Raw genomic sequence first — 27840 nt, forward strand, 5'->3', positions numbered from 1 at the left:
TACGCCAATTTGCCAAAGTTAGCAAATGATCACATTGCTAGCAAAGTTATTAAATTATCGGTCGTTACAAAACAAAATTATAGAATTCTAATATTTGTTATTACTTAAATGTTCCCTGTTGCTGCAGCTACTAAGCCGCTTGCTAATCAGTGGAACCTGTGGAAAAGTTCAGCAGCCTGTATTGCATTGATCATTGGAAGCTTTTCTGACACTGCAGTGTGCTAAGCTGCCTTTATTGTGTGAAAGTTCTCTTTTCACAAAACAGCTTGGAGCCTTTCATAGCAGTGTCTGTATTTTATACACTCAGTGGTCACTTTGTTAGGTACAGGAGGCATGAAGTTTGATGTCTTCTGCTACTGTAGCCCATCCATTTCAAGGTTTGAAATGTAGTGCATTTAGAGATGATCTTCTGCGCACTATTGTAACCATGGTTATTTGAGTTACCGTGGCCTTCCTGTCAGCTTGAACCAGTCTGGCCATTTCTCCTCTGACCCCTCTCATTAACAAGGCATTTTCACCCACAGAACTGCTGCTCACAGGATGTTTTTTTTTCTCACACCATTCTCCCTGAACTCTAGATATCATTGTGCGTGAAAATCCCAGGTGATCAGCGGTTTCTGAGACTCAAACCATTGCATCTGGCACCAACAATCATCCTATGGTCAAAGTCACTTGGATCACATTTTTTTTACCATTCTGATGTTTAGTTTGAACAACAAAAGAAACTCTTGACCATGTCTGCATGCTTTTATACATTTGAGTTTCTGCCACATGATTGGCTAGTTAGCTATTTGCATTAACGAGCTGGTGTACATGTATAACTAGTGGTCACTGAGTGTAATTGCAATGTTACTGTAACACCTTCAAAGGAAAATGGAATAATGGAGTGGCCTAAAAATTGAGCACAAACACAATTATAGTAAGTAGCATTCCCTTCAATAATAGTGTCCACCCAGATCACATTGAACTAAAACCCGTGTAACATTAGGTTGTAGCAACCAGTATAGATGCAAAACCAGTGTTGTATCATGTAATGGGCCATAAGTTAACTTCTCATTAAGTTCTTAATTGTATTGTTAAAAACAAAACCCTATTAATATTCCTATAACATTGCTTTAATTTGCTACAGCATTGTATTTGTATGTGCTAATGCTGATTTGGACCTCTTTAAAAGAAAATAGTAACATTGAACAAAAAGATGTATTCCATCCTTTGGCAAATCTCCATGCATTAGCACTTAGAGATGCACTGCTTGTCAGTAACACCGATAATGGATGCCATGGTGTTCCATTTCTGCCTCCCTGCATCCTCACCTACTCAGAGGCAACAGTTCACAATTCCACCATGATTTCTTGAGCAGCACACCTGCCTGTGCCCTTCAGCCAGCTCCTTCAGTTCACCCTGAGCAGTGGTCTGAGGCCGGACATTTTAAGGCAGGGGCATTCCTTGGGTCATTAACAGTATTGAAAATGGAATAGCCTTCCACTAGACCAGGGGTTCCCAACCTGGGGTCCACGGACCCCTTAGTTAATGGTAGGGGTCCATGGCATAAAAAGGTTGGCAATCCCTGCAGTAGATGGGCAACAGCCACAAGGTCACACTGCAATGTAGTCTGAGGATTTTGAAACCCACATATGAGGTAGTGATATATGAAAGGCATCGTGGTGTTAATGTACACCCTGGAGTGTAAATCTCAACGACAGTGATGCTTCTCTTCCTGATAGGCTAAATGTCTTTTACACTCGGCCCCCGTTCTCCCGAGGAGCAGGCGTTCTTGTCTGGCCACAGCTGATGTGAGGAAGACTGGAACCAGAGTCAACCTACAAAAATCTGCGGGGCCTAATAATATTTGGGTGCTGAGGGATTGTGCAGCCTAGTTAACAGAGGTTCTAATGGGCAACCTCAACATCTCTCTGGAACAGTCCACTGTCCCCTCAGGGTTCAAGGTGGCCACCATGATCCCAGTGCTCAAGAGGGCGACAGTAACCTGTCTCAGTGATTATTGTCCAGTGGCACTGGCCTCAACAATGATGAAGTGCTTTGAGCGGCTGGTTATGGATCACATTAAGTCACATCTTCCTGCTAAATTGGACCCTTTCCAGTTCACTTATTGCTCAAATCGGTCCTCTGGCGATGCCATAGCCTCTGCACTCTACTCTGTCCTGTCCTACTTAGAAAATGGTGCCTCATATACCAGGATACTTTCTATTGACTTTGATTGGTATTTAATTCAATCATCCCGTAGAAACTGGTGGGTAAACTGTCCACGTTGGGTCTCAACGCCCCTCCATGTAACTGGATCCTGGACTCCTTGACAGAAAGGCCACAGTCCAAGTTGGCAGCAACATCTCAAGCTCTATCACACTGTGGACTAGCACTGCTCGGGGCTCTGTGCTCACCCTGCTGCTTTCACACTGCTGACGCCTGACTGCACTGCCGGGTCCAGTTCAAACCCAATCATCAAGCTCGCCGATGACAAAAGAGTGGGTGGTCTCTTCAATGATGATGAGACCGTGTAGAGAGAGGAGGTAGGGTGACTGGTAGAATGATGCGAGCACAACAACTTGAGTCTCAATGTAGACAAGACCAAAGAGATGATGGTGGATCTTAGGAAGGAGCAGGCTGACCAGTCCTCACTTCACGTGCTTGGCTCCTCCGTAGAGAGAGTTAGAAACACTAAGTTTCTGTAAGTGTACACAACGGACAATCTCACCTGGTCCCTCAACACCACCTCGTTGCTCAAGAAAGTACAGCAGCATCTGCATTTCTTGAAGAGACTGAGGTGAGCACACCACCCATTATAATCAATTTTTAAAGAAGCACCATCAGGAGGATCCTGACCAGTTGCATCACTGTCTGGTACTGAAATTGCAAGGGAAGGCATCTGACTGCTGGTCCCACAAAGGATTCTGAGGACTGCTGAGTGGATCATTTGGATCTCTCTTCTACCCATCAGATATTTATCAGGAGTACTGCATATGCAGGGCGCTTAACCATTGATCCCTCCCATCCATCCAACAATCTCTTTGGAAACTGAGTATTCCTGCAGTGTGTTGTCTTCTACAGAATGTTTCCTTATTGCAAGAAAAGCAACAAGCTGGCACAATGTGCCCACGATCTATTGAGACCTTTGAGCTCCAGTTTAAGCTGAAGGAGGAATAGTGAATAGTGATGCCTATAGATGCATCTCCAAAACTAGAAAATGTCATGTTTACTAACAGGGATATATTGGTCTAACATGCTTTTACTGGGAAATGATGCCAAGTATGATTTACCTTTCCTTAATTGACTTTTCATGCAATTTGTGTATAAAAATCAATCCAATTACCAGATTGTTGGTTTAAGTTAAGAAACGGAAGTGATTTTATATTGCACCTAAATCTTGGAACAGATATTTTGAATTTTCCATTGGATAAACTGGTATTTTCTTCTCTAATTTGATATATTTTTATATGCACATCCAATAATTTTATGTGTCTCTTGGCTAATAAACTAAATTGGAGACTTGCCATCCCCAAATCTAACACAAATGTATAATCCTTGTTGATAAATAACTTTGCTTGATAGCTATGTTGTTTTGTAATCAAACAAAAATGCTTTTCAATACATGCCAGGCATTCCTGTTAAAAATAATAGTCAACTGGATTAAGTAGTGATAGCTGTTGCTTGTGGAGCTGTTTGCTTGCAAGAGTTTACACCTACCATTGCACAATGTTGTGATACATTGAACCAGTGTTTTGGGAGGCGGTTGTGGGAACACAGAGCCCGATGTTACTCTATGAAAAATGAGGGGAGATCTTCCTGATATTTTAACCACCATTCGAAACCCAACTAACAGCACTGCAATCAAAATTAACTGATTTGTTCCCCGTGCCGCTCAATGTCAGCAAGACCAAGGAGATGATTATTGACTTCAGGAGGAGGAAACTAGAGATCCTCGAGCCAGGGATCAGAGATGGAGAGGGTCAGCAATTTTAAATTCCTCAGTGTTATCATTTCAGAGGATTTGTCCTGAGTCCAGCACATAATTACCAATATGAAGAAAGCACAACAGCACCTTTACTGTCTTAGAAGTTTGTGAAGATTTGGCAATACAGGCCATGTACTCTTCTTACTGCTGCCATCAGGAAGGAGGTACAGGAGCCTCAGTAGTAAAACCACCAGGTCTGGGAACAGTTAGTACTCCTCAAACATCGGGCTCTTGAACCAAAGGGGATAACTTCACTTGCCCCATCATTGAAATCCCCAAGCAGCTACTATAGTATAGTGTGAGCTTTCATTGGGCAAGAGGAGTTGATGCAGGCCCTGTAAGAGGTTCAAGGACTGCAATGGAAGCTAATATTGCACAGGCTGGGCTTGTACCAAAACAGCTAGAACAGAGTGCGCAAGACCGGAGTGGCTGGCGAGTTAGAACCACTCACAACCTCCTGGAAGAGAGATATCGAGCAGTACTAACTGCTGCCAGACAAAGAAGGAAAGTGATCTCAGCAACTCCACTCCCAGACCCAGCACAGTTTTCATGTCCTTATTGTGGACATCTGCATCACTCACAACTTGAACTCAGCAGCTACCTATGAACCCACCACAGAACTGCACAAATCTGTCATCGGCTACGACAGATGCCAATCAATCATAGTGTTAGTACTAAGGTTAAAGTTATGCACCTGACATTTAAAGAACAGTACTACTGACATATTGCAATGTAATAATTTGGAATTTCTATTTTTTAAAAAAGGTCAAGGCAGGAAGTTTGAAATCTAAGGAAGTATTGTCTACAGGATTGGCAGAGCTTATTCACTCCAAACTCAAAAGAGTTTAAGGGAGAATTCACATTGAATCCATGGAATTAATAATAATAACTTTATTTACCTAACACCTTTCATACATTAAGATGCAGACTCAAAGTGCTTTACATAGATTGTAAAGGTAAATCAAAATAGTCGTAAAAATACAAGACAAAATTAAAAATCATAAGTAAAAACAAACATTATGCAGTATTATTTGAGTATCACAGACCTTGAGCGAAGGTTGACAATCTGCCCCCATCCTGTTACTAGATGTTGTCTGGTATCTTCTGCAGAGTCATGTAATGCAGGAACAGGACCTTTGGCTCACCAATTCTGCCCAATCAATGAGCACCCATTTCTATTCATCCTACGCTAACATTCATTGCTGTAGTTTGCAACCCCTCTGAATACATGTTCCTGACTTGCAAAGACTAAAGACATAAATTATAATACAAGTTTTTTTGTGTAAAGAAATTGTAATAGATGCTTTTGCTGCAACCTAGTATAGTCCACAGCACCAACCTACTGATTTTTCATTTTTTAAAAGAATAATCAGCAGGAATCCAGCCTCTTCTATCAACATCATCCTAAACCCTGCCTGCATCTCATGACTGGCTTTGCTAACATTGACTGTCTATCCATGTCCTGCTACATGTAGTATCAAGTGTTTATTCATAGAGAGAGTACAGAGAAGATTTGCTAGAATGTTACCTGGGTTTCAGCACCTAAGTTATCAGAGAAAGGCTGAACAAGTTAGGTCTTTATTCTTTGGAGTGTAGAAGGTTGAGGGGGGACTTGATAGAGGTATTTAAAATAATGAGGGGGATAGATCGAGTTGACGTGGATAGGCTTTTTCCATTGAGAGTAGCGGAGATTCAAACAAGAGGACATGATTTGAGAGTTAGGGGGCAAAAGTTTAAGGGTAACATGAAGGGGAATTTCTTTACTCAGAGAGTGGTAGCTGTGTGGAATGAGCTTCCAGTAGAAGTGGTAGAGGCAGGTTCGGTATTGTCATTTAAAGTAAAATTGGATAGGTATATGGACAGGAAAGGAATGGAGGGTTATGGGCTGAGTGCAGGCCAGTGGGACTAGGTGAGTGTAAGCGTCGGCACGGACTAGAAGGGCCGAGATGGCCTGTTTCCGTGCTGTAATGGTTATATGGTTATATACAGGCTAGATGCAAGGAGGATATTTTCCTTGACTGGTTCTAGGCCTGCAGACACAATTTAACAATAAGCAGTAGAATTTTGATCCCTCTGAAACTTTCAGCTGAGTCTTGAGCCTTTTATAATGCACCAGCCACTGAGCAAAGAAAGTTCACCATATTTCAGTCCTTATTTTGATAAAGTCATCCCTAATTCTAGGGAAGCATTCTGCCCTCGTCCACTGTGCCAAGTCATTTAAGAAATACGTTTCAATGAGGTCGCCTTTCATTCTTCTAAAATCAAGAGAGGAAAAAGCTACTCAGGATCTGTAATATGACATGATAGTCTACTCTCATATTCTCAAGTTGGGATTAGTTTATAATTGTAACAAGTGAAAAAGCTTGTCTGGTGTATTGAACATACAGATCAAATCATGACAGATTGCACTGAGATAGAACAGAATGCAGAATAATGTATAACAGTTACAGAGAAAGCACAGTGCAGGTAACCAATAAGGTGGAACATTATAATGGGGGAAGACTCTGAGGTCAAGACTCCATTTTATCATACTAGGGAACCATTCAATAGCCTTATAACGGCAGGGTAGAAGCTGTCCTTAAACTGGTGGTAAGGGCTTTCGGGCATTCGTATCTTCTGTGCAATGGGAGAGGGAAGAGGAGAATATCCAGGGTGGGTGGAGTCTTTAATTGTGCTGGCTGCTTTACTTAGTTTATGCTAACCACTGTACTGACATCATTACCTTATTAATGGCACCACTCCACCTCCTTTTCCATTTCTCCTGTTCTTCCTAAGTGTGCTATTTTTATCACCCTGAAGCCATGTTGATGAAACTGCAATTAGATCATCCCCATTCATTAAAATGCTGTTCAAACGTTTGGCTCATCAACCTTACAGGCCGCTTTTCAGGGTCGTTAACTTCTCCAGTGGTATTTTCTCAATTATCATTTACATTATTTCCTCATTTGAAATGAAACTCTGACTCTCCAATCTTTTCTGGGAAGCCCTGTAAAGAACAAAGAATATTACAGTACAGTACAGGCCCTCCAGCCCACGATGTTGTGCTGACCTTTTAAAGTACTCTAAAATCGATCTAACCCTTCCCTCCTGCATAGCTCTCCATTTTACTAAGGCCATGACAAACAATTTCTTCCACCTTACGTTTTGACAATTCTACACTGTTCACCCCATAGGTTACATACCAATACAAAGAATTAAATTACTTTAGTAAAAGGGTGTTTGTAAAATGATACTGTTTCAATTTGAATTTATAGAAATCTAAATCAAGGAATCTAGAAACAAAATTATAAAAATTGAAGAACTGTAAACACCGGAAATGTGAAATTAAATGTGTGCTGGAAGCTGTGGAAAGAGAAGACCTTTTTTCAAAACGCTTCCCCTAAAATACTGATGCTATTTCTCTTTCTACAGATGTTGCCTGATAGAGTCTTAGAAAAGTATAGTGCAGTAATGGGCCCTTTGGCCTATCTAGTCTGTGCCGAACCATTTAAACTGCCCACTCCCACTGACCTGCACTGAGAGCATAGCCCTCGACACTCCCACCATGCATGTACCTATCCAAACTTCTCTAAGACGTTAAATTGAGCTCACATGTACCACTTGCACACTCGTTCTACACTCTCATGACCCTCTGAGTGAAGAAGTTTCCCCTCATGGTGCCCTTAAACTTTTCACCTTTCACCCTTAACCCATGGCCTCTAGTTGTCAGCCCACCCACCCTCAGTGGAAAAAGTCTGCTGGCACTTACCCTATCTATAACTCTCATAATTTTGTATGCCTCTATCAAATCTCCCCTCAATCTTCTACGTTCCAAGGAATAACATCCTAACCTACTCAATCTTTCCTTATAACTCGGGTCTTCTAGTCCCAGCAACATCCTTGTAAATTTTCTCTGTAGTCTTTCAACTTGATTTAGATCTTTCCTGTAGGTAGGTGACCAGAACTACACACAATACTCCAAATTGGGTCTTACCAACGTCTTGTACAGCCTTAACATAGTATGCATCTACTGTACTCTGCTATAGTCAGTCCAGTATTCTCTGGTTTTGTTATAGAAGCAAAAGTATCTTGTTTGAAGTTGCAGTACTTTGTATTTCAGTAATCTTTTGACATGAGAATTCTCTCTTTTCCAGCCATCTATACCCATAGAGCTTCCGACCATTGAAGGTATTGAAAAGCCATATTTTTGTACGTGTAAATAGTTTGTGCTGACGTTTTAGTTGTTCGGAAGTTCTGACAGTAAAACCGGGGCAAGATTTAATGTTACCTTGTTCTTGCAGAGGCGTGACCTAAACTGGGGATCACAGCACTCTGAGACGTCAGAATGAAGTAGTGGTCAGCTCTGGGGTTGGGGGGGAGTAATTTTTTTTGCAGCACCCTTGAGGGACTTGGCATGCAACTTGCATGATTGCAAAGTCGTTTCTCACTTTCTGTCTTGGATTGTGGTATTATATTTTATAGCTTACAATCTGCTGAGACTCTTGCAAGATTGCCATACCTTTCGATCCCCGGGACACCAGCTGTAAAGAGATTTTTCAGTCTTTTAAACAAATTGATTTCTTCAGTACTTCCTAGTTATATATGTGAAATTCTTATCTCTATTACACCGCAGATTTTGCACCTTTTCTTGTACATGCACCCTGGTTACATGTCAGTGTTTATAATGAATCCCACAAGACATATTAGGGTATAAGAACTGCCACCATGAAAGAGTGCCTCTGATAAAGGTGCTGAGCAATCACTTGAAGCTTTGATAAATTTCAATGGGAAACTGCAGATTTAAATTTTAAGGGAGTGTTACAGGATCCATAATCTTGACTGCTATTAATAATTCTATACCCACCTTCTGCTTTCTGGTCGTTTCCCAGACAGTGGTGTTTCAACTGACATTTAGTTTCTGTTGCTCTGATCAAAACAACTCTTGTTCACCCTCTTGTGGCTTGCTGATACAAGAACATGGACAACGTCACAAATTAATATACTTTCATATTATCAGTAGCAATATGTTTTTTTGTTTATGTAGTGGTCCTTCACATATTTCATAGGTGTTTCTTTAGTCTGTGAAGGATGTTATGAATCTAAGCATACACTGTTGCATTGCAAAGATCTTGGTGTTTAGCAAGGAATTTAATGGTACTGCCTCTAGAGCTTTTTTTTTCTAAATTTGGATAAGAGCATCAAAACTTTTTAATGAAATGCATCTTTTCTTCCCTTCTACAACTTTAATTTTAGCTATTATCCTGTTTTGTGAGCCTGTCCAATGGGAAACACACCTTCAGCTGATTATTGATGTCCTCCTGACTGGTGGAAACCCAGAAAGAAATCCTCGACAGTTCCCTAACCCTCATATTCCTGTGGTGGCTTGTAACACAGACTTGATGTGGGTAGCAGAGGGCAAATCACCAAGGTATGGTAAGGTATTTGCATGAGAATGGACAGCTACAGTGAGACCTAACCTACCCTGGACTTAAATTCAGATCATCAGAATGAGTGTGAACTTTATTACAAACACGAGAAAATCTGCAGATGCTGGAAATCCAAAGCAACACGCACAAAATGCTGGAGGAGCTCAGCAAGCCAGGCAGCATCTGTGGAAAAGAGTAAACAGCCGACATTTCAGAAAGACCCTTTTCAGGATTGGAAAGGAGAGGGAAAAGCCGGAGTAGGAGGGTGTTGGGGGGGCAGGGGAGGAAGAAATTGAAGAAGAGTTAGGAAGTTGATTAGTGAAAGAGATAAAGGCCCCCCTTTCTTCCATTGTCCTCTGTCCTCTCCTATCAGATTCTCCTTTCTATAGCCCTTTATCTCTTTCACTAATCAATTTCCAAGCTAGTTACTTCACCCGCTCTCCCCTTCCCACTTTCACATATCACCTGCCACCTTGCACTTTTTCCCTCCCCCCCCCCCCCCCACCTTCCTGCTCTGTTTTGTCCTCTTCTTCTCCAATCCTGATGAAAGGTCTCAGCCCAAAACTTCCTTTCCATAGATGCTGCCTGGCTTGCTGAGTTCCTCCAGCGTTTTGTCTGTGAACTTCATTAGGTGAAGCTTTATCCAAAAGGTTGCCACGAATGACTGCAGGTTGCCAAACTGGTCCATTTTTAAAAAGAATTTTATTGTCCTTTCTCTGAAAGGTGAAAGGTGAGGCTTCTTTGCTGAGGCTCCTTGTCTGGACCATAACGCTGCAGGGCATCTCCTGAGGTGAATTTAACTCAGTGGCTTAAATTCTGACAAGTAAATTGTTGTAATTGGTATGCATACTTACTACACAAACTTTATTGATAACATCATTTGCCGATAGGTTTGGTTCTTGTATATTATAATTTGGGTAGTGGGGTGGAGATACATCTCTACCAAAGGAGGTGTAAGGCAATATTTCCCTCTGCTAGCCTGCAAGTGATCCTTGGGCAAGATGTAGCACCTACTTAGCCCCCCCCTCCCACCCCTGATCAGGGTCACTTGAAGCCATGGGAGCAGGTGGTGGATGCTCGTATGAGCAGCCGGTGCACATCACGAGCCCTGGTTATGTGACCACTGACACCAGGCAGACAATCTCTGAAGAGTATTGATAATGGTTGGAGTCACCCGTCTTGCAAAGACAGTGCTTAGAAGAAGGCAATGGCAATCTACTTCTGCAGAAAAAATATGCCAAAAACAATCATGGTTGAAGACCATGATCACCCACATCGTAAGACATGGCACATGATAATAATACTATAATTGACCATTAATTGTGGAAGGAAAGACCATCAATATAGTTTAAGAATTTTAAATAGAAAAAAGACTCTTAAGACATATATAGCAAGATAATACACGGGAAATCTATTAGTGTTTAGAAATAGGAGGGATAAAACATACTAAGGAAGAGTAGTATTTCTTAGAAATTCATAGCACATTGTTCTTCTAAACTAAGCAAGTGAGTCTTATCTAAACCGAACTGAGTACTTGGTGTGTACAATGCAACATTCCTACGGTTTCATCTAATTTCTCTGCTGGGACTCTGCAAGCTGCTTATCAGCGTTCAGCGCATGACTGATTAATATGAATTGGTGTGTTCCAGTTTCATGAATATGCAGGCATTAAATACATAACAAGAGGACTGGGGCCTGTTCCCATGTTAAAGGACCTATCCCTACATGGGCTGCTGTCACAGAGTCTGAGGTATCATGTTTCCCTAAGGTTATTTTATCATTTACCATTAGTGATAAGTACCTTTATAGGTACTTGTTGGCCTTGTAGGTGTATGGGGTTGTGTGGGATCAAGGATGGGCCATGATGGAATGGCAGAGCAGACTCGATGGGCTGAATGGCCCAATTCTGGTCCTATGTCTTATGGTCTACCCCTGTTGCCTCTGAATTGTAACCTGATTTCTGCCCTGACACTCTCCCTGATCTTCTTGACTAGCTTCTCACTCTGGCGATCATCCACTTCCTCTCCTCAACGGTACTCCACACTCTTATCAGTGCCTTACCCCACATTGATCTCCACAGGGGCAGAAGAATGCAGAATTAGTTCCTTTGTGGCCACAGAGCTATTTCCCAGGCACGTCAAAATCCCAACTAAAATAGCTATTTGAGTATATTAATGTGTATAACCAGGGGAGTGGTAAATGGTGGGCGAAAAATGTAATATCTATATTTTGTCCCCAATGAACTAGTCAAATTGGATCACTACTTCATACAGCAAAAGCTAATTCAATTATGCCTGCCTTTTTTGGAGCAGGAGGGGAGCTGGGGCAACTGGCTATACAAAGAGATTGTGGGCAATTTTATTTTTGAAGAGGGGAGTTTCCTTCACTCTACCTCTATTACTTCTGTCCAGTCTTCCTCTTTTGACCAGACCATTTGCCTAAATATACCTTCTGAGGCTTAATCACTAATGTTGCCTGATAATACTTCTATGAAGTGCATTGGTTAATGCATTAAAAGTGGGGTAGAATTGTCCAGAGTTATTAAACAGGGCAATCAAATATGACAAATGTCTCTTGAGATTGAAAGTAAAGTTACAAATCCTATGAAAAAAATTGAAGAAAAAAATTCTGTGGAGGGTTTTTCTTTTCACACTTCCTGTTAACTTCACAGGTTTGGCCATGGAGTATTTGTGCTGTGTCTTGAAGAGATTTACAAGAAAATCACGGGCAATGATCTTAAGTATGAGCTCTTATTAGGAAAGCCAAGTGAAATAACCTACCATTATGCAGAGTGTCTAATAAAGGCTCAAGCTGCTGGAAGAGGGTGGGAGAAGCCCATCCACAGACTTTACGCCATTGGGTAAGTGACTGTAATTATAGAAAAAGATGTGCTGTCAAGAGACCAGAAGCACTGTTTGATGAGATATTTTAAAGTACACTCTAGTGTTTGTGGAAAAGGCGTAGCAGTGTATTGCCGCAGTTTCCCCCTTGCAGTACGCAAAAGCCCGTTGAGGTTTGGGGCAAAAGTTACAGGGGGTCGTGAGTCCTTAAAAGAATGGAGGCAAATTAGTTGGGAAGTTCACGAGGAAAGCAAAAATAAATTAAAAGTATAGTAGTCGCCAGCTCTTCCGGCCGTAGGATTCTTCACAGTCCTCAGGAATTCTAGGGACATCCCCATAGCGTGCTTGTAGAGTGAGCAGCAGTTAGTGTGGGGTGTGGATTTTGCTAAGTGTGAACAAGTAGGAACTTCATTCAAAAAGTCTGGGAACCTCTAGTCCAATGTCTCAATGCTTTGTGCTTAAATTTTTATTTTATTTTAGGGACAATCTAATGACTGACATCTATGGTGCTAATCTATACAACCGCTGCCTTGAAGAGGAATCCTCTACTAAAGGCTCCTTGGTGCACGTCAAAGTTGCTGCAGGAAGGCCAACAGCAACAGTTTGTCAGGACGAAGATCTTAATGTAATGGCGGGTGGACTGGCACAGAGTTCTGCTACTTCCTGTAAGTCTGTGCTGGTTTGCACAGGTGTCTACAATCCCTGTAAGGATGACATAAAAGGCCATCAGGACCTTACAGGACCTGTATTTCATGGCCACAGGGACTTTAGCTTTGACGCTGATTTATGTGATCCAGACTATATCGTACCTAATATTGATGCTGCTGTGGAACTGATCTATAAGCTGGAAAACTATGTGCCAAGCTAATGTTTTTTTTTATAAAGCTTTGACCTATCAGTTCAACTTGCATCTGGAGATAGAAAATGTAGATTTTTACAAAGAATTGTATAAAAGCAAGTTGCCTTGTTTGGTTCAAATATCAAATTGTCTTCCAAATGGTTTCCCTCTGCTTTGGCAAGGTTACCCCAAGATACAAGTGTATGTGCTTGTAGCCAAAATGTTAATTTGATCATGTAAGTCCAACAAGCTTCTTAATTTGTGTCACCCTACGGTCCAGTAATTCCCATATGTTTTAATAATGTAGCAAAGGAATAATTTGTCCTCTCTCTATGGATCACATCTACAAAAAATACTCTTTCCACAGTCAGAATCAACGTGGCTTTTTTAACCATATTGTTAATAGTTGTATGGACACAGGTTCCATGATAATTTAATGAAATACGTTGGTGCTTTTAATTTATTTTAAATTCCTGACAGAAGCATAAATTGTGCATTGAGATGATGCTGCTACTGTTGATTAAGCCAACACTCCGGAGATAAAAAAAAACTTTTAAAATGTTATTGATCTTATTCTTTTGATGGAGAACTGTTAAGTTTAACATAAAAGTACTAAAATTATTTGTCACATTTCCTCCTCCATTTCATAATCATAGCCCACATCAAGGCATATGTGTATAAATAGAAGTCGGTATATACATGGTTACCGGTTTTGTACCTGTATAGTTTTCTATTTCCTGTTTGTATGATTAGTTAGTGCAATAGCAATGGTGCAAAACCACTCATTCTTTTGATAAGACTTATTAATTTCATGTTAATAACTTTTCTATACTGTTAGTATTTTGTATTGTATTTTGTTACCCAGAAAGTAGATGAGAAGATAGTCATCTTCCAATATTAAGTTAAATGGTCTGCGAATGTATGTTACTTACTATGATAGGACTATACATTTTAAACAGTACTTCAATATTGTGGCATGCACTGCCACTTTAGTAAGATTATCTTTAAATATGACGGCTTGCCATATTGAACAAAAACTGCCATCAAAGATGTAATTATACATGGATTAATTAATAACCCTGTTAGAAAATGGGGGTTCAGTATATAAGATTTTAACTAATTATTTTTTAAGTTTTCAATTCCTCAAACATCTCTAATGTGGAAATCCCCCACTTAAGTATTAAACAATAAACTCTGTTTATGATTATGGTCCCTTTATTTCATCATTTGATAATATTTGCTATTTTCTCTTTGAATATTTTTAATGCAGTATTAAAGTTTAAACACTTTTGTCACAATATGTGCAATGATGAACACGTGCCTCTACAAACTTAGTTTGTAAGTGAAAGACTGGTATTGAGTGCTCAGACCCATCTGTTGCCCAACTCTGCCAATTGTATAAATATTGAAGAGATTGATTTTCACTGATACTAATTAGTTCTTTTAATGAGCAAGCAACTATGCAAACCTGTCTTCTGTTCATGCACACAGTTTTATTCTTAATCATCTTTCAGCACATGGGTCAGTAATAAGGTCATCATTTTAATATCTAACCATAATCCCCCTTAAAAAGATGGAGAAGAATTGTGTTCTGGAACCTCAACAGTTCTTCTGCAGAGGATGCTCCCATGATGATGTTTGATGCCAAGTCCAAGTCCTGATGCTGAGATACATCCTAGGATGTGCTGGGACACATCATCAGTGACATAACCTGGGGTCGTCAGGTGCTTCAATATCAGACATCCTCGTCCAGGTGACCCAACCAGGGTTGATCAGGCCCTGGCTTGTGTCCCAGCAGGATTGGTCCATGAGTCACACCTCTTGATCCATAGCTCTGTAGCAGCCCCTGTGACAGTCCTGATGTTGTCGTGGTTTTTCGTGCTTTACAAATGACCAGGAGACGCAGAAGATTCTTCAAGAAGGGTTAAACTTTAATTTGCAAATCAAAGCTGAGACAGTCATTGAGCTAGTCGCTGATTGTCTACCGATTCTCAGACACAGCAGCTTTTTAAAGCAATCTCCTGGTTTAGTTGCATTAACATATCCAAGCGGTCTATAGGTGCATATCACAAGTACATCCGCCACTATTGTTTTTACCTATTGACTTATTCATGTTCTAGTCTGACTACATAGCTTTAGTTACACAGCAGACAAGTTCAAAGCAAAACATCTCTTAGCTACCTTTTATTACCACACCATTGTCGTCTACATTCAATTGGATACATGCAGAGCCCATAGCAAACTTCAAAGCTGACTACCTCTCATTAGCATATATTAACACACCATTGTCTTTAGCATTCCACATAGGTTTGGTTACACAGCAAATAATACAAGTTTAGCACATAGCCAACTTCAAAGCTGACCACCTCTCCCAGCCACCTCTCACTAGCATATACCAACACACCATTGTCTTTAGCATTCCACATAGTTTTTAGCATTAAGTTTTATACTCCATAATATTTTATACTCCAATAATGTCTCGTTTCTTTGCAGACCCCTTCATGCCAAGGACAGAGTAGGTTCAGCACAGTGAGCAGCCAGCAAAACCTCTACAACCCACCTGCTGTAGGCTCGCATCATGCCCTCCACCTCTGTCTCTGGCTCTGCTCTACCAGCTCCTGGTATTTGGCTTTCTTACACTTGAATACCTCCTCAGTCTCCTAATGAAGGTTTAGCTATTTCAACTGGCTGTTGGCCTCGGTGGCATTATTTTGGCTTGGCAGGGGGTATTACCCTATAGCCAAAGTGCATTAATTGGGGAAAGAATGGTGATCTGTAGAATTATTGAATGGAGAACTGTTACGTACCCGTGTGACGTGACAGTGGTACCCTTGTCACGTGACTGGGGTTGAAGTTATACTGGACATGAGGTAATGGTGGAGTGATGTCATTTTCCCGCCAGTAGAGGTCATGTGACAGGTTTTTTCTACAGGGTATAAAAGGAAGACCCACCCTGTCAGGTGGGGCAGTTCGTGGCAGGATTTGCCAAGATGACTTCATGTTACTGCGTGATTTAATGTGATGACGCAGTTTAGTTAAAAATGAAGTTTTATATAATGCCTAAAGTTTAAAAGGTCAGAGCCAACGGTTTCTTTGCTAATGGAGAGTGAAGTTTGGAAGACAAATCGAGAAAAATCGATTTTCGATGGATTGACTTCGACCTTGTGTGATCCTCATTCGGAAGGATTTCGTTTACTATTCTCATGATAGTCTCCGCTGGAAAAAGCGGGAGATTGAGAATATTGTGGAAGGAAGGTCAGTCACTTTAAGTTGTTATATTTAATAAAATTCGACGTGGAAGAGAATTTACATCGCTTTAAAAAGTCTCTCCTTTTAAAAGTACCGTGAGCTTTTGAACTGTCGGCATATCGTTCTTTGAACTGTTTTCATTCGGCAATTCGCTTTGGAGAACTGTTTTTTTCAATACTACTTTAAAGACTGTTTGAGACTGCAAAGCTATTAAGAACTGTCTGACCAGCTGTCAGCAGCTGAGCTCGGATCATTGTTTGGGTTTGTTTACTTTTGAAGGGGGTTTGTTATCAGTGTTTAATAAACATGTTATTCGTTATAAAACCCCTTGCCTAACTCATCTATATTATTGTTGCCCGAATACGTAACATAAATATGGGGGCTCGTCCGGGATTGAATTGTTTGAGTTTAATAAGCTTTTTGAATTTTGAGTCGGTGTTTTGGTAACGGGGATTGCTCGATTTTTTTTTGTTTGATTGGCTTGTGAGTGGTATTCGGCAACGATGAATATTGATGAGTTTCTGGATTCGCCAGACGCGGACTTGTTAGCGAAGGCGAAAAAAACTGAAGTCTCTGAACTTGCTAATCGGTTGCATCTTAAAGGGATTTTGCCAACTACATCAAAAGCTGTAATACAGAGAAAGATCGCATCACATTTTGTGGCTTCGGGTCATTTTGAAGAATCGATTTTAGAATCGTTTCCAATAAGTAATCTGGAGATGCAGTTGCAAATTGAACAAATGAGGTTGGAACAAAGTAAAGCAGAGTTAGAGAGGTGTAAATTGGAATCTGAGCAGAAGAAAAGAGAATTTGAATATGCAATGGTGAATTTAAGGTCTGAGAATCAGTCTTCTGATACTAGAAAACCATTTGTTGCTAGCCAAGAAATTAAATTGGTCCCTCCATTTAGTGAAACAGAAGTGGAGAGATATTTTCAACATTTTGAAACTATTGCTCGGATGTCAGAGTGGCCGAAAGATAAATGGTCAGTGTTATTACAGAGTGTAATCAAAGGCAAGGCACGACACGTTTACACAGCTTTAACTGCTGCGCAAGCATTAGATTATGATATTGTGAAAGAAAATATTCTCAAATCGTATGAGTTGGTCCCAGAAGCTTATAGGGAAAGATTCAGGAGTTTGAAAAAGTCTGTGGAAAAGACTTATGTGGAATTTGCCTATGATAAAGCTATGTGTTTTGAGAGATGGGTTTCTTCTAAAAATGTAAATGAGGACTATGATACATTGAGAGAGCTGATTTTGATGGAGGAATTTAAAAGAAGCATTCCTGTTGAAGTAAGGACCTACTTAAATGAGAGGGATACTGATAAATTGCAGGACTGTGCTAGATTAGCTGATGAGTATGTTTTAATCCATAAGAATAAATTTCCTCAGGGTAGAATTTTTAAGAGGAAAAATAATATGGAGACTCCAGGTAAATTAGAAATTAAATCAGAGGTTAATGAGAGAGGTAAGGAGGAAGGAAAACCTGTGAAGGAAAGACAGTTTGGTCTTATTTGTAACTATTGTAAGAAGCCTGGCCATGTAATAGCTAACTGTTTCAAATTGAAAAAGAAAGAGAAGGAAGCAGTTCCAGATGCTTGTGTGCAACATACTGAAGCACCTGTAAAGTTACAGGGTTTGGTAAACACAAATGAGGATTTGTTAGAGTCTGACCAAGTTAGAAAGGGATATGATCATTTTATAACTGAAGGGTTTGTATCCTTGAAAGAAGGATCTACTCTGGTGCCAATAAAGATTCTTAGGGATACTGGAGCTTCTCAATCACTGATGTTAGATAGTGTGTTGAAGTTTAATGAAGAGAGTGATACTGGTGAGGTAAATTACATAAGAGGTGTTGGAAGTGATTTTATGCCTGTACATTTACATGAAGTAAATTTAAAGTCAGGGTTAGTTACAGGATTTGTTAAGGTAGGATTACAGCATAGCTTACCTGTGAAGGGTATTTCTTTATTGTTAGGTAATGACTTGGCAGGTGGACAAGTTTTTCCTGAAGTGCATTTGACAATGGAATCAGAGGAACCAGAGGTGAATTCTAACACAGATTCTTCTTGTGTTGTGACTAGAGCTATGGCTAAAAAGATTGATGTGCAGAATGAGGTTGTTACTCATGACTGTTCAACTCAGGATTTGAGTTTTGAGGATGTGTCAGAGACTTTCTTACCTTCGTTGTTTGAACAAGATTCTGGGAGTAAGTCTGACTATGAAGATTTATCTCTGTCTCGGAAGGAGATGATAGCAGAGCAGAATAGAGATCCTGAGATTATAAAATTAAGGGAACAAGCTTTACTAGGTAGTGAAATTGAGAAGGTGTCAGTAGGATATTATTTGGAAAAAGGAGTGTTGATGAGGAAGTGGAGGTCGCCTACAATTCCTGCAAGTGAGGAATGGAATGTTGTTTATCAGGTAGTTGTTCCTAAAGTTTATCGGAATGAGATTTTGACTTTAGCTCATAGTGTGCCTTTAGGTGGACATCAAGGGGTAAGGAAAACTGTGGACAAGATTTTAAAACATTTTTACTGGCCTGGTTTAAGAAAAGATGTGGCAATGTTTTGTAAGACGTGCCATACTTGTCAAATTGTGGGTAAACCAAATCAGGTTACACCAGTAGCTCCATTACAACCTATTCCAGCATTTGGTGAACCGTTTTCTAAAGTTATTGTAGATTGTGTTGGTCCATTACCAAAGACAAAAACTGGTTATCAGTATTTGTTGACTATCATGTGTACTTCGTCTAGGTTTCCAGAGGCAGTACCACTTAGGAATATAAAAGCTAAAACTGTGACGAAGGCTCTTATAAAATTCTTTACTTATTTTGGATTGCCTAAGGAAATACAAACTGATCAAGGTAGTAATTTTATGTCTGGATTGTTTCAACAGATAGTTTATAAATTGGGAGCTAAGCAAATTACTTCGTCTGCATACCATCCAGAATCGCAAGGTGCTTTGGAGAGGTTTCATTCTACTCTCAAGAATATGATTAGGACATACTGTGTGGAGAATGAAAGTGACTGGGATGAGAGTATAAGCTTACTTTTATTTGCAGTAAGGGAATCGGTACAGGAATCTTTAGGGTTTAGTCCATTTGAACTTGTGTTTGGGCATAGAGTTAGAGGACCTTTAGCTTTATTGAAGGAACAGTGGATTAGTAAGGAAGTGCATACTAATTTGTTGGACTATGTTTTGAAATTTAAGGACAGGTTACATAAAGCTTGTAGCTTAGCCAAGGAAAATTTGAAGTTGGCTCAGGAGAAAATGAAGACTTGGTATGATAAGGAAGCTAGGATGAGGATGTTTAAGCCTGGAGATAAGGTGTTGGTTCTTTTCCCAGTGCAGACAAATCCTTTACAAGCTAGATTTCATGGACCTTATGAAATTGTGTCTAGAGTTAATGATGTGGATTATGTAATAAAAACTCCAGATCGTAGAAGGTCAACACAACTTTGCCACATAAATATGATTAAACCATATTTTGAGAAACAATCTGATACTGTGACTGTTGTGGTTAGTGAGAATGAGTTGGATTTAACTGGGAACATGATAGATGATTCATCTGACTTTCATTCTAAATCTAACATTGTTTCTGTTAGGTTACCTAATTCGACCATTTTGGAAAATATGGATGAGAAATTAGCACATTTACAGCTAGAGCAGAAACAACAGATGAAGGAATTGATTTTTAAGTATAAGGATTTGCTTCCAGATGTTCCGAGAAGGACTACTATAGCTTCACATGATGTAGATGTTGGAGATGCCAAACCTATTAAACAACATCCATATAGGATGAACATGGAAAAATGTGAACTTGCTGAGAAAGAAATTGAATACATGTTAGAGAATGATATTATTAGACATTCTAACTCGAATTGGAGTTCGCCATGTGTAATGGTGCCAAAACCTGATGGTAGTATTAGGTTTTGTACGGACTATAGGAAGGTGAATGCTGTAACGAAAACAGATGCATATCCAATTCCTAGAGTAGATGATTGTGTAGATAAGGTTGGAAAAGCAAAGTTCCTTACAAAGATTGATTTATTGAAAGGGTATTGGTGTGTTCCATTAACGGACAGAGGTAGAGAGATTTCTGCATTTGTAACTCCATCTGGGTTATATGAGTATAATGTTCTTCCATTTGGGATGAAGAATGCCCCAGGTACTTTCCAGAGGATGATTAATTCTGTGATTCAGGGTTTGAAAGATACTGATGCTTATATTGATGATTTAGTGACAGGAAATGATACTTGGGAAGCACACATTATTGCGGTGGAGAAATTGTTTGAAAAGCTTTCAAAAGCTAACTTGACTATTAATTTAGCCAAGAGTGAATTTGGACATGCTACTGTGACTTACCTTGGTTATGTTGTAGGTCAAGGTAAGGTAGCTCCTGTTCAGGCAAAAGTTCAGGCAATTTTGGAAATTCCCACTCCGACGGGGAAAAAAACTCTCAGAAGGTTTTTGGGAATGGTAGGATATTATCGAAAATTTTGTAAGAATTTTGCTAATGTTGCCCTTCCATTAACTAATCTTCTGCAGAAGAATGTAAAGTTTGTATGGACAGTGTTTTGTCAGGAAGCATTTGAAAAATTGAAAACAATGATATGTCAACAACCTGTGCTTAAGGCACCTAACTTTGAAAAACCTTTTTCATTAGCTGTAGATGCTAGTGATGAAGCTGCGGGAGCAGTATTGATGCAAAGGAATGAGGGTGATGAGGTTGATCATCCAGTAGCTTACTTTTCTAAGAAATTTAATAAGCATCAAAGAAACTATTTAACAATAGAGAAAGAATTGTTATCTCTTGTTTTGGCTTTGGAATATTTTGAGGTATATGTTGGTACAACTCAAAAACCACTTATTGTTTACACTGATCATAATCCGTTAGTTTTTCTGAGTAAGATGAAAAACAAAAACAGAAGATTGTTAAATTGGAGTTTGATGTTACAAGAGTACAATATTGTGATAACTCATATTAAAGGTAGAGATAATGTGGTTGCTGATTGTCTATCTCGATATTGAATGTACAATGTTTTTTTTTTGGAGTGGTTTTTTTTTATTGTAACACTCCTACTGTATTGTATATTGTGTATGTTATATAATTTATACATTTGTTTTTTTTTGTAAGTAGTTGTTAAAAATTTTTGTTCTTGATAGACCAAAAATGTTTTTTTTTGGAGGGAGGTGTTACGTACCCGTGTGACGTGACAGTGGTACCCTTGTCACGTGACTGGGGTTGAAGTTATACTGGACATGAGGTAATGGTGGAGTGATGTCATTTTCCCGCCAGTAGAGGTCATGTGACAGGTTTTTTCTACAGGGTATAAAAGGAAGACCCTCCCTGTCAGGTGGGGCAGTTCGTGGCAGGATTTGCCAAGATGACTTCATGTTACTGCGTGATTTAATGTGATGACGCAGTTTAGTTAAAAATGAAGTTTTATATAATGCCTAAAGTTTAAAAGGTCAGAGCCAACGGTTTCTTTGCTAATGGAGAGTGAAGTTTGGAAGACAAATCGAGAAAAATCGATTTTCGATGGATTGACTTCGACCTTGTGTGATCCTCATTCGGAAGGATTTCGTTTACTATTCTCATGATAGTCTCCGCTGGAAAAAGCGGGAGATTGAGAATATTGTGGAAGGAAGGTCAGTCACTTTAAGTTGTTATATTTAATAAAATTCGACGTGGAAGAGAATTTACATCGCTTTAAAAAGTCTCTCCTTTTAAAAGTACCGTGAGCTTTTGAACTGTCGGCATATCGTTCTTTGAACTGTTTTCATTCGGCAATTCGCTTTGGAGAACTGTTTTTTTCAATACTACTTTAAAGACTGTTTGAGACTGCAAAGCTATTAAGAACTGTCTGACCAGCTGTCAGCAGCTGAGCTCGGATCATTGTTTGGGTTTGTTTACTTTTGAAGGGGGTTTGTTATCAGTGTTTAATAAACATGTTATTCGTTATAAAACCCCTTGCCTAACTCATCTATATTATTGTTGCCCGAATACGTAACAGAACTAATTAAGTGGGATACTCCCGTCTTGGTGGATGTTGACAGTTGCAGTTATCATGGAAGGTGGAAAATACTTCATCGGACTCCTAGTTTGCAGAAATGTTTTGGAGGATCACAAAGGTGACTAATGATCACTTTACATTCTCAACATGTCCAAAGCTGCCTGACTAATGCTAAAGTATAACTTGAACATAAGTAAGTTGATTTTTTTAAAGCATTCTTTATCTTTCTTCATTTATTGATTTATTTATTTATTGAGATACAGTGTGGAATAGGCCCTTCCAGCCCTTCAAGCTGTGCTGCCCAGCAACCACCGATTTAATCCGAGCCTAAACACAGGACAATTTACAATGACCAGTTAACCTACCAGCTGGTAGGTCCTTGGATTGTGGGAGGAAACCAAAGCATCTGGAGGAAACCCACATGGTCACAGGAAGTACATACAAACTCCTTATAGACGGGTGGGAATCAAACCCTGGTCGCTGGTACTTTAGAGCGTTGTGCTAACCACTATGCTATCATGCCGCCCCGTTCATTCAGTTGAATGATCAAGCACCTTCCCAATGTATGTTCGCTTCTGTTGGCAAATATCTCACTTTCCAATCGGGTTAACATCATTAGAGTCAAAATATTATGTCGTGTTACAACTGTGCACGTGCTGCAGCGAGCAAGATGCTTTCTTTTTAATCAAGCTCAGGGATTTGCATTTCAATTCACCTGTGATTGCCGGGATGACACTCTCCCTTCAGAAGGCTGCTACTTAAATGAGTTTAAGTGGATTCGAATTAATCTCTCAGAGACAATCTTGTATCAGGTAACCCAATTTTAAGTTGGCATCAGTAAGGTCAGCTGGGAATGTTGGAACATAGTTGGGGCAGCAAATGCAAAATGTCACCGATGCACTGCTGCCCGAGGTTAGGCAATTGTTAAGGGAGGGTACAGTTCTTTGTGTGGCTACATCATATCTGTCGCTAGGGTTCCTCCAATAGAAACCATTTCTATTGAAAGTCCAGGACAAGAGGACACAGCTTCAGAATAGAGGGGCATCTTTTTAGAACAGAGATGAGGAGGAATTTCTTTAACCAGAGAGTGTTGAATCTGTGGAATTCTTTGCCACGGGCAGCTGTGGAGGCCAAGTCTTTATGTATACTTAAGGCAGACATTGATAGATTAGTCCTGCCAAAAGGTTTCAGCCCGAAATGTTGACTCTACTCTTTTCCATAGGTGCTGCCTGTCTTCCAGCATTTTGTGTGCGTTGTTTGGATTTCCAGCAGCCGCAGATGTTCTCTTGTTTGTTGATAGACCCATGATTGGTCAGGGCATGAAGGGCTACGGAGAGAAGGCAGGAAATTGGTGCTGAGAGAAAAAGTGGATCAGCCATGATGAAATGGTGAAGCAGACTCAAAGGGCCAAATGACTTAGTTCTGCTCCTATATCTTATGGTTTTATTTCATTCCACAGAAAGTCCTTACTTGCAAAATTTGAAACCATTGATGCAAAATTAATCCTTAGTAATTTGATACATTCTAAATACACTTGAATATTTAAAAAAATCTACTGAACACTAGAAGTCCCTGTGAAGAAAACGGAAGAGAATAGGCTACTGTAGAAATCCTGACAATATATGATGCATCTTTTAATGCTGGTGCTTCAAGCGTAAAGTCACTGAATGAGTTACTTTTTATGGGCGAGGAAAGTTGATCAATTTGCTTTCTTTGAATAATGACCCTTCCACAGAAAGACGGGCATGAGCTACAATAAAACAATTAAGTGATAGTGTCCAGATTGTGGTCCATGCCTGAATTCAAGGAAAGCAAACACAATTTGAAATCAGCTGAAGATTGTACTTCCATTGCAATTGATATGGTGAGGCGCCAATTAGAAATCTGAAAATATGATGTCAAATGGTAAACTTTAGGACTGAACCTTGGGCTGTCCGCTGCTGTGATACGCCTGTCTCTATATCTGCTTATTTTTAAGTTTAAAGTAGATTTATTATCAAAATATGTATACTGTGTACAACCTTGAGATTTGTCCCCTTACAGGCAGCCACAAAACAAAGAAACCCAATAAAGCCCATTTTAAAAAAACCACCCAATGTGCAGGAAAGGAAAAAACAAACCATACAAACAACTGAAGTTCATGAAAGTGAGTCGACAGCCGCGAAGCCGGTCATCTCTACAGCCGATCCAGTAATCTGTTAGTTGTAGTCCCAGAGCTTCAGTTCAGCACAGAGACGAGTAAGCCTCACTGAGCAGTGAGCTGAACCAGCCGGTTCCTCACCTCAGGCCCCGATACCCTGACCTTTACATCTAGCCTGATGCTTAAATCGTCCAAACCTTGGGTCGTTCCTCGCTGTCAGACTCGGGCCCTGTCACTCAATTTGGCCCGTACTTGACCTTTTCAATTTGGCATTGTTAGTTTTCTATTGACTGTTTAAAACTTTGTATAGTTGTCGTTCCTTCCCCTTTACTCTTTTTGTCCTGGTCATGTACAGCATTTGCATTTTATCTGGGGATATTTGCCCTCAACTATTTAATTTTTACTCCTTCAACTAAGCTTGTACATAAGTATTCCTGAGCAAAACATAATGATCTACAAGAATTTGTTGAATTAGCATTTCCCAGGGGTAAATTATTTTACACTGATTTAAATTGTCTACATGAAGAAAGTAGTGATTTACTGTCTGCAAATTCAAGAAAAAAGATTTCATTGTTTATCTTCAATCCACGATTTTAAATGACAACAATTCTGGTGCAATATTTCAACATTAACAAATTATTTGCTCACTTTAACTCCAAGACATGAGAATGATGTGTGTATGTACTCAGCAAATCTTTTATATAACAAGCCCCTTTCCTGTTTTGTTTTAAACATCCTGACTTATCTTTAAAACATTTCCTGTAAAAGGATTTTTTTCCAAGGCTGAATAAGTTAACCTATGTAAAGCTTTCAAGAGATGCTTGAAAACAATTTTAGAATATGTACTGCTTTAAGATATTCGAGGCTTACAAATTGATTTTTATTCTTGAGATCTGTAATCACAAAGTAACACCTTTCCATTACTATATAAGTGATGGGGGAAAACCAGTGTGCTGTGGTTATGGTTTCGGATTCATGAAAAATGAAGAAAGATTATCTCAACTTTTATAATAAAATTTGAATTTTTGTCATTGGTTGATTCTTCAGGAACAGAGGTCGTCCCTGCTGTCTTAAAAATTATGATATTGTATTAAGCTATTAAACATGATTTCATTCGCTAATGTATCCAGACTTGTGGCATTGTCACAGCAAGAAATTATGGTGGTAACACCACACATTATTTATCCATTGGTGTACATGCAAGTAAATTCTTGGTAAACCAGCGCCCCAGTTATGAGGCTGATCAAATTGCAGGAGTTATAAAATGGACAGGAATTCAAACATACAAGATATGATCAAAGACCAAAGTTTAAATTTATTATCAACGTATGTATACTATATATAACCTAGAGATTCATCTTCATCTGTGTTGAATCATAGTACTTTTACATATAATAAAAAGTTAGCCATCTAATGTTTTATGTCAATGACTTGGATGATGGAATTGATGGCCTTATGGCAAAGTTTGAAGACGATATGAAGATACGTGGAGGAGTAGGTAGTTTTGAGGAAGTAGAGAGGCTGCAGAAGGACTTGGACAGATTTGGAGAATGGGCAAAGAAATGGCAGATGAATACAGTGTTGGATAGTGTATGGTCATGCACTTTGGTAGAAGAAATGAAAGGGTAGACTGTTTTCGAAATAGGCTGGCTAGTGGTATAGCAGCATCAGCACAGGACTTCAAGGGGAATGATCCCATGTTTGAATCCAGCTGGCTCCTTGCGTGCTTTACATCTGTGCTAGGCTGAGCATCAAGCTAGCAACTCGGCCTTGTAAAAACAGTCAAAATGCCGTTGAAACGCCAAAAATATAGCCTGTGTTGTCACAAGGCGTGTAAAGGAACAACAACAATTTCCTAAATGGAGAGAAAATTCAAAATTCTGAGGTGCGAAGGGACTTGGGAGTCCGTGTGCAGGAGTCCCTAAGGATTAATTTGCAAGTTGAGTATGTGGTGAGGAAGGCAAATGCGATGTTAGCATTCATTTCAAGAGAGCTAGACTATAAAAGCAAGGATGTAATGTTGAGGTTTTATAAGGCACTGGTGAAGCCTCACTTGGAGCACTGTGAGCAGTTTGGGGCCCTTATCCGAGAAAAGGATGTGCTGACATTGGAAAGGGTTCAAAGGAGGTTCGCAAAAATGATTCCAGGATTGAATGGCTTTTCATATGAAGAGCATTTGATGGCTCTGGGAAAGAATGAGGGGTGATCTCATTGCAATCTATTGAATATTGAAAGGCCTTGGTAGAGTGGATGTGGAGAAGGTGTTTCCTATGATGGGGAAGTCCAAGAACAAAAGACACAGCCTCAGAATAGAGAGGCGTCCTTTTAGAACGGAGATGAAGAGGAAGTTCTTTAGCCAGAGAGTGGTGAATCGGTGGAATTCATTGCCACAGGTGGCTGTGAGGCCAACTCATTGGCTATATTTAAGGTAGAGGTTGATTCATTCTTCATTAGTCAGAGCATGGAAAGATAGGCAGAGAAGGTAGGAGATTGGGGCTGAGAGGAAAAATGGATCAGTGTGGAAATGGCTAATACAAAGGGAAATAATTTTAAGGTGAATGGAGTAAGGTATGGGGGGGGGGGGTGGAATTCCAGAGGCAATTTCTTTAGAGAGTGCTGGGTGTGGAATATTTTGCCGGGGTGGTGGTAGTGACGGATGTGAAAATGTACTTCAACGTAATAAATTTGTGATAAAGCATGTGGAATTGAACCAGGAAACAGAGCTGAGGAATCATTGGATATTCTCCTGGGCGACAGGTAGGGAGGGGTGAGATCGACACAAGCACCTTTACTCTGCCCCATTTAACCCTTCATTACCACTGATCTGGATGACAGAACTAAACGTACCATCTACCTGCTTTCAGCTGAGCGGTGGGAGATGCAAAGAGGTTTCAGGATGATTTAGTAAAGTTAGTCGAGTGAGCAACTGCAATAACGTGGATGAATGAGGAGTCATCTGTTTTGGTTCCAAAAACAAAATGGCAGGTTACGAGAGTGGTGATTGCGAAAGGGAAGGTGCAACAAGAGCGATGTGACCACTTACAGGAAACAAGCGTTCAAATGAAGTAAGTGGAAAGACAAGGGGTAGGTTGGCTTCATTGTGGAGGTTTTTAGTGCTGGAATGAGGCTGCCTTGCTGCAGCTGTACAGAGGCTTGACAAAAATCCCATCAGGATTAGTAATTAATCCTGGAGGATGTAATTAAGATTTACTGCACTGATTCTAAGGCATACAGGAAGAGATAAGGTTATTGCGGTCTTTATTCACTGGAGGCATATGAATGAGAGGGGATTTCATAGTAACCTGCAAAATTCTCAGTAGACACTGGCAAAATTCCCTAAAAGTGGCGTCACAGGTAGATGGGATCGTAAAGAGAG

The 27840-nt window shown here is 39.9% G+C and overlaps 2 protein-coding genes across 3 annotated transcripts in view; one reads left to right on the plus strand and one right to left on the minus strand.

Moving 5' to 3' along the window:
• Positions 1-14351, plus strand: part of LOC140741767 (haloacid dehalogenase-like hydrolase domain-containing 5) — a 42703-nt gene extending 28352 nt beyond the window's left edge. For both annotated transcript variants that reach the window (XM_073072139.1, XM_073072140.1), the window contains 4 exons: positions 8104-8137; positions 9203-9377; positions 12047-12235; positions 12696-14351. In XM_073072139.1, coding sequence (XP_072928240.1) covers positions 8104-8137; positions 9203-9377; positions 12047-12235; positions 12696-13083 — 786 coding nt within the window. In that variant the 3' untranslated portion in view covers positions 13084-14351. The remainder of the gene's footprint in view (positions 1-8103; positions 8138-9202; positions 9378-12046; positions 12236-12695) is intronic.
• Positions 14352-21955: 7604 nt separating this feature from the next.
• Positions 21956-27840, minus strand: part of rab43 (RAB43, member RAS oncogene family) — a 40417-nt gene continuing 34532 nt past the window's right edge. Inside the window, exon 3 of the mRNA XM_073072146.1 lies at positions 21956-23651. Within this exon, the coding sequence (XP_072928247.1) occupies positions 23512-23651 (140 nt within the window). The 3' untranslated portion in view covers positions 21956-23511. The remainder of the gene's footprint in view (positions 23652-27840) is intronic.

The sequence above is a fragment of the Hemitrygon akajei genome, chromosome 19, assembly GCF_048418815.1.
Source record: "Hemitrygon akajei chromosome 19, sHemAka1.3, whole genome shotgun sequence".
Lineage (NCBI taxonomy): Eukaryota > Metazoa > Chordata > Chondrichthyes > Myliobatiformes > Dasyatidae > Hemitrygon > Hemitrygon akajei.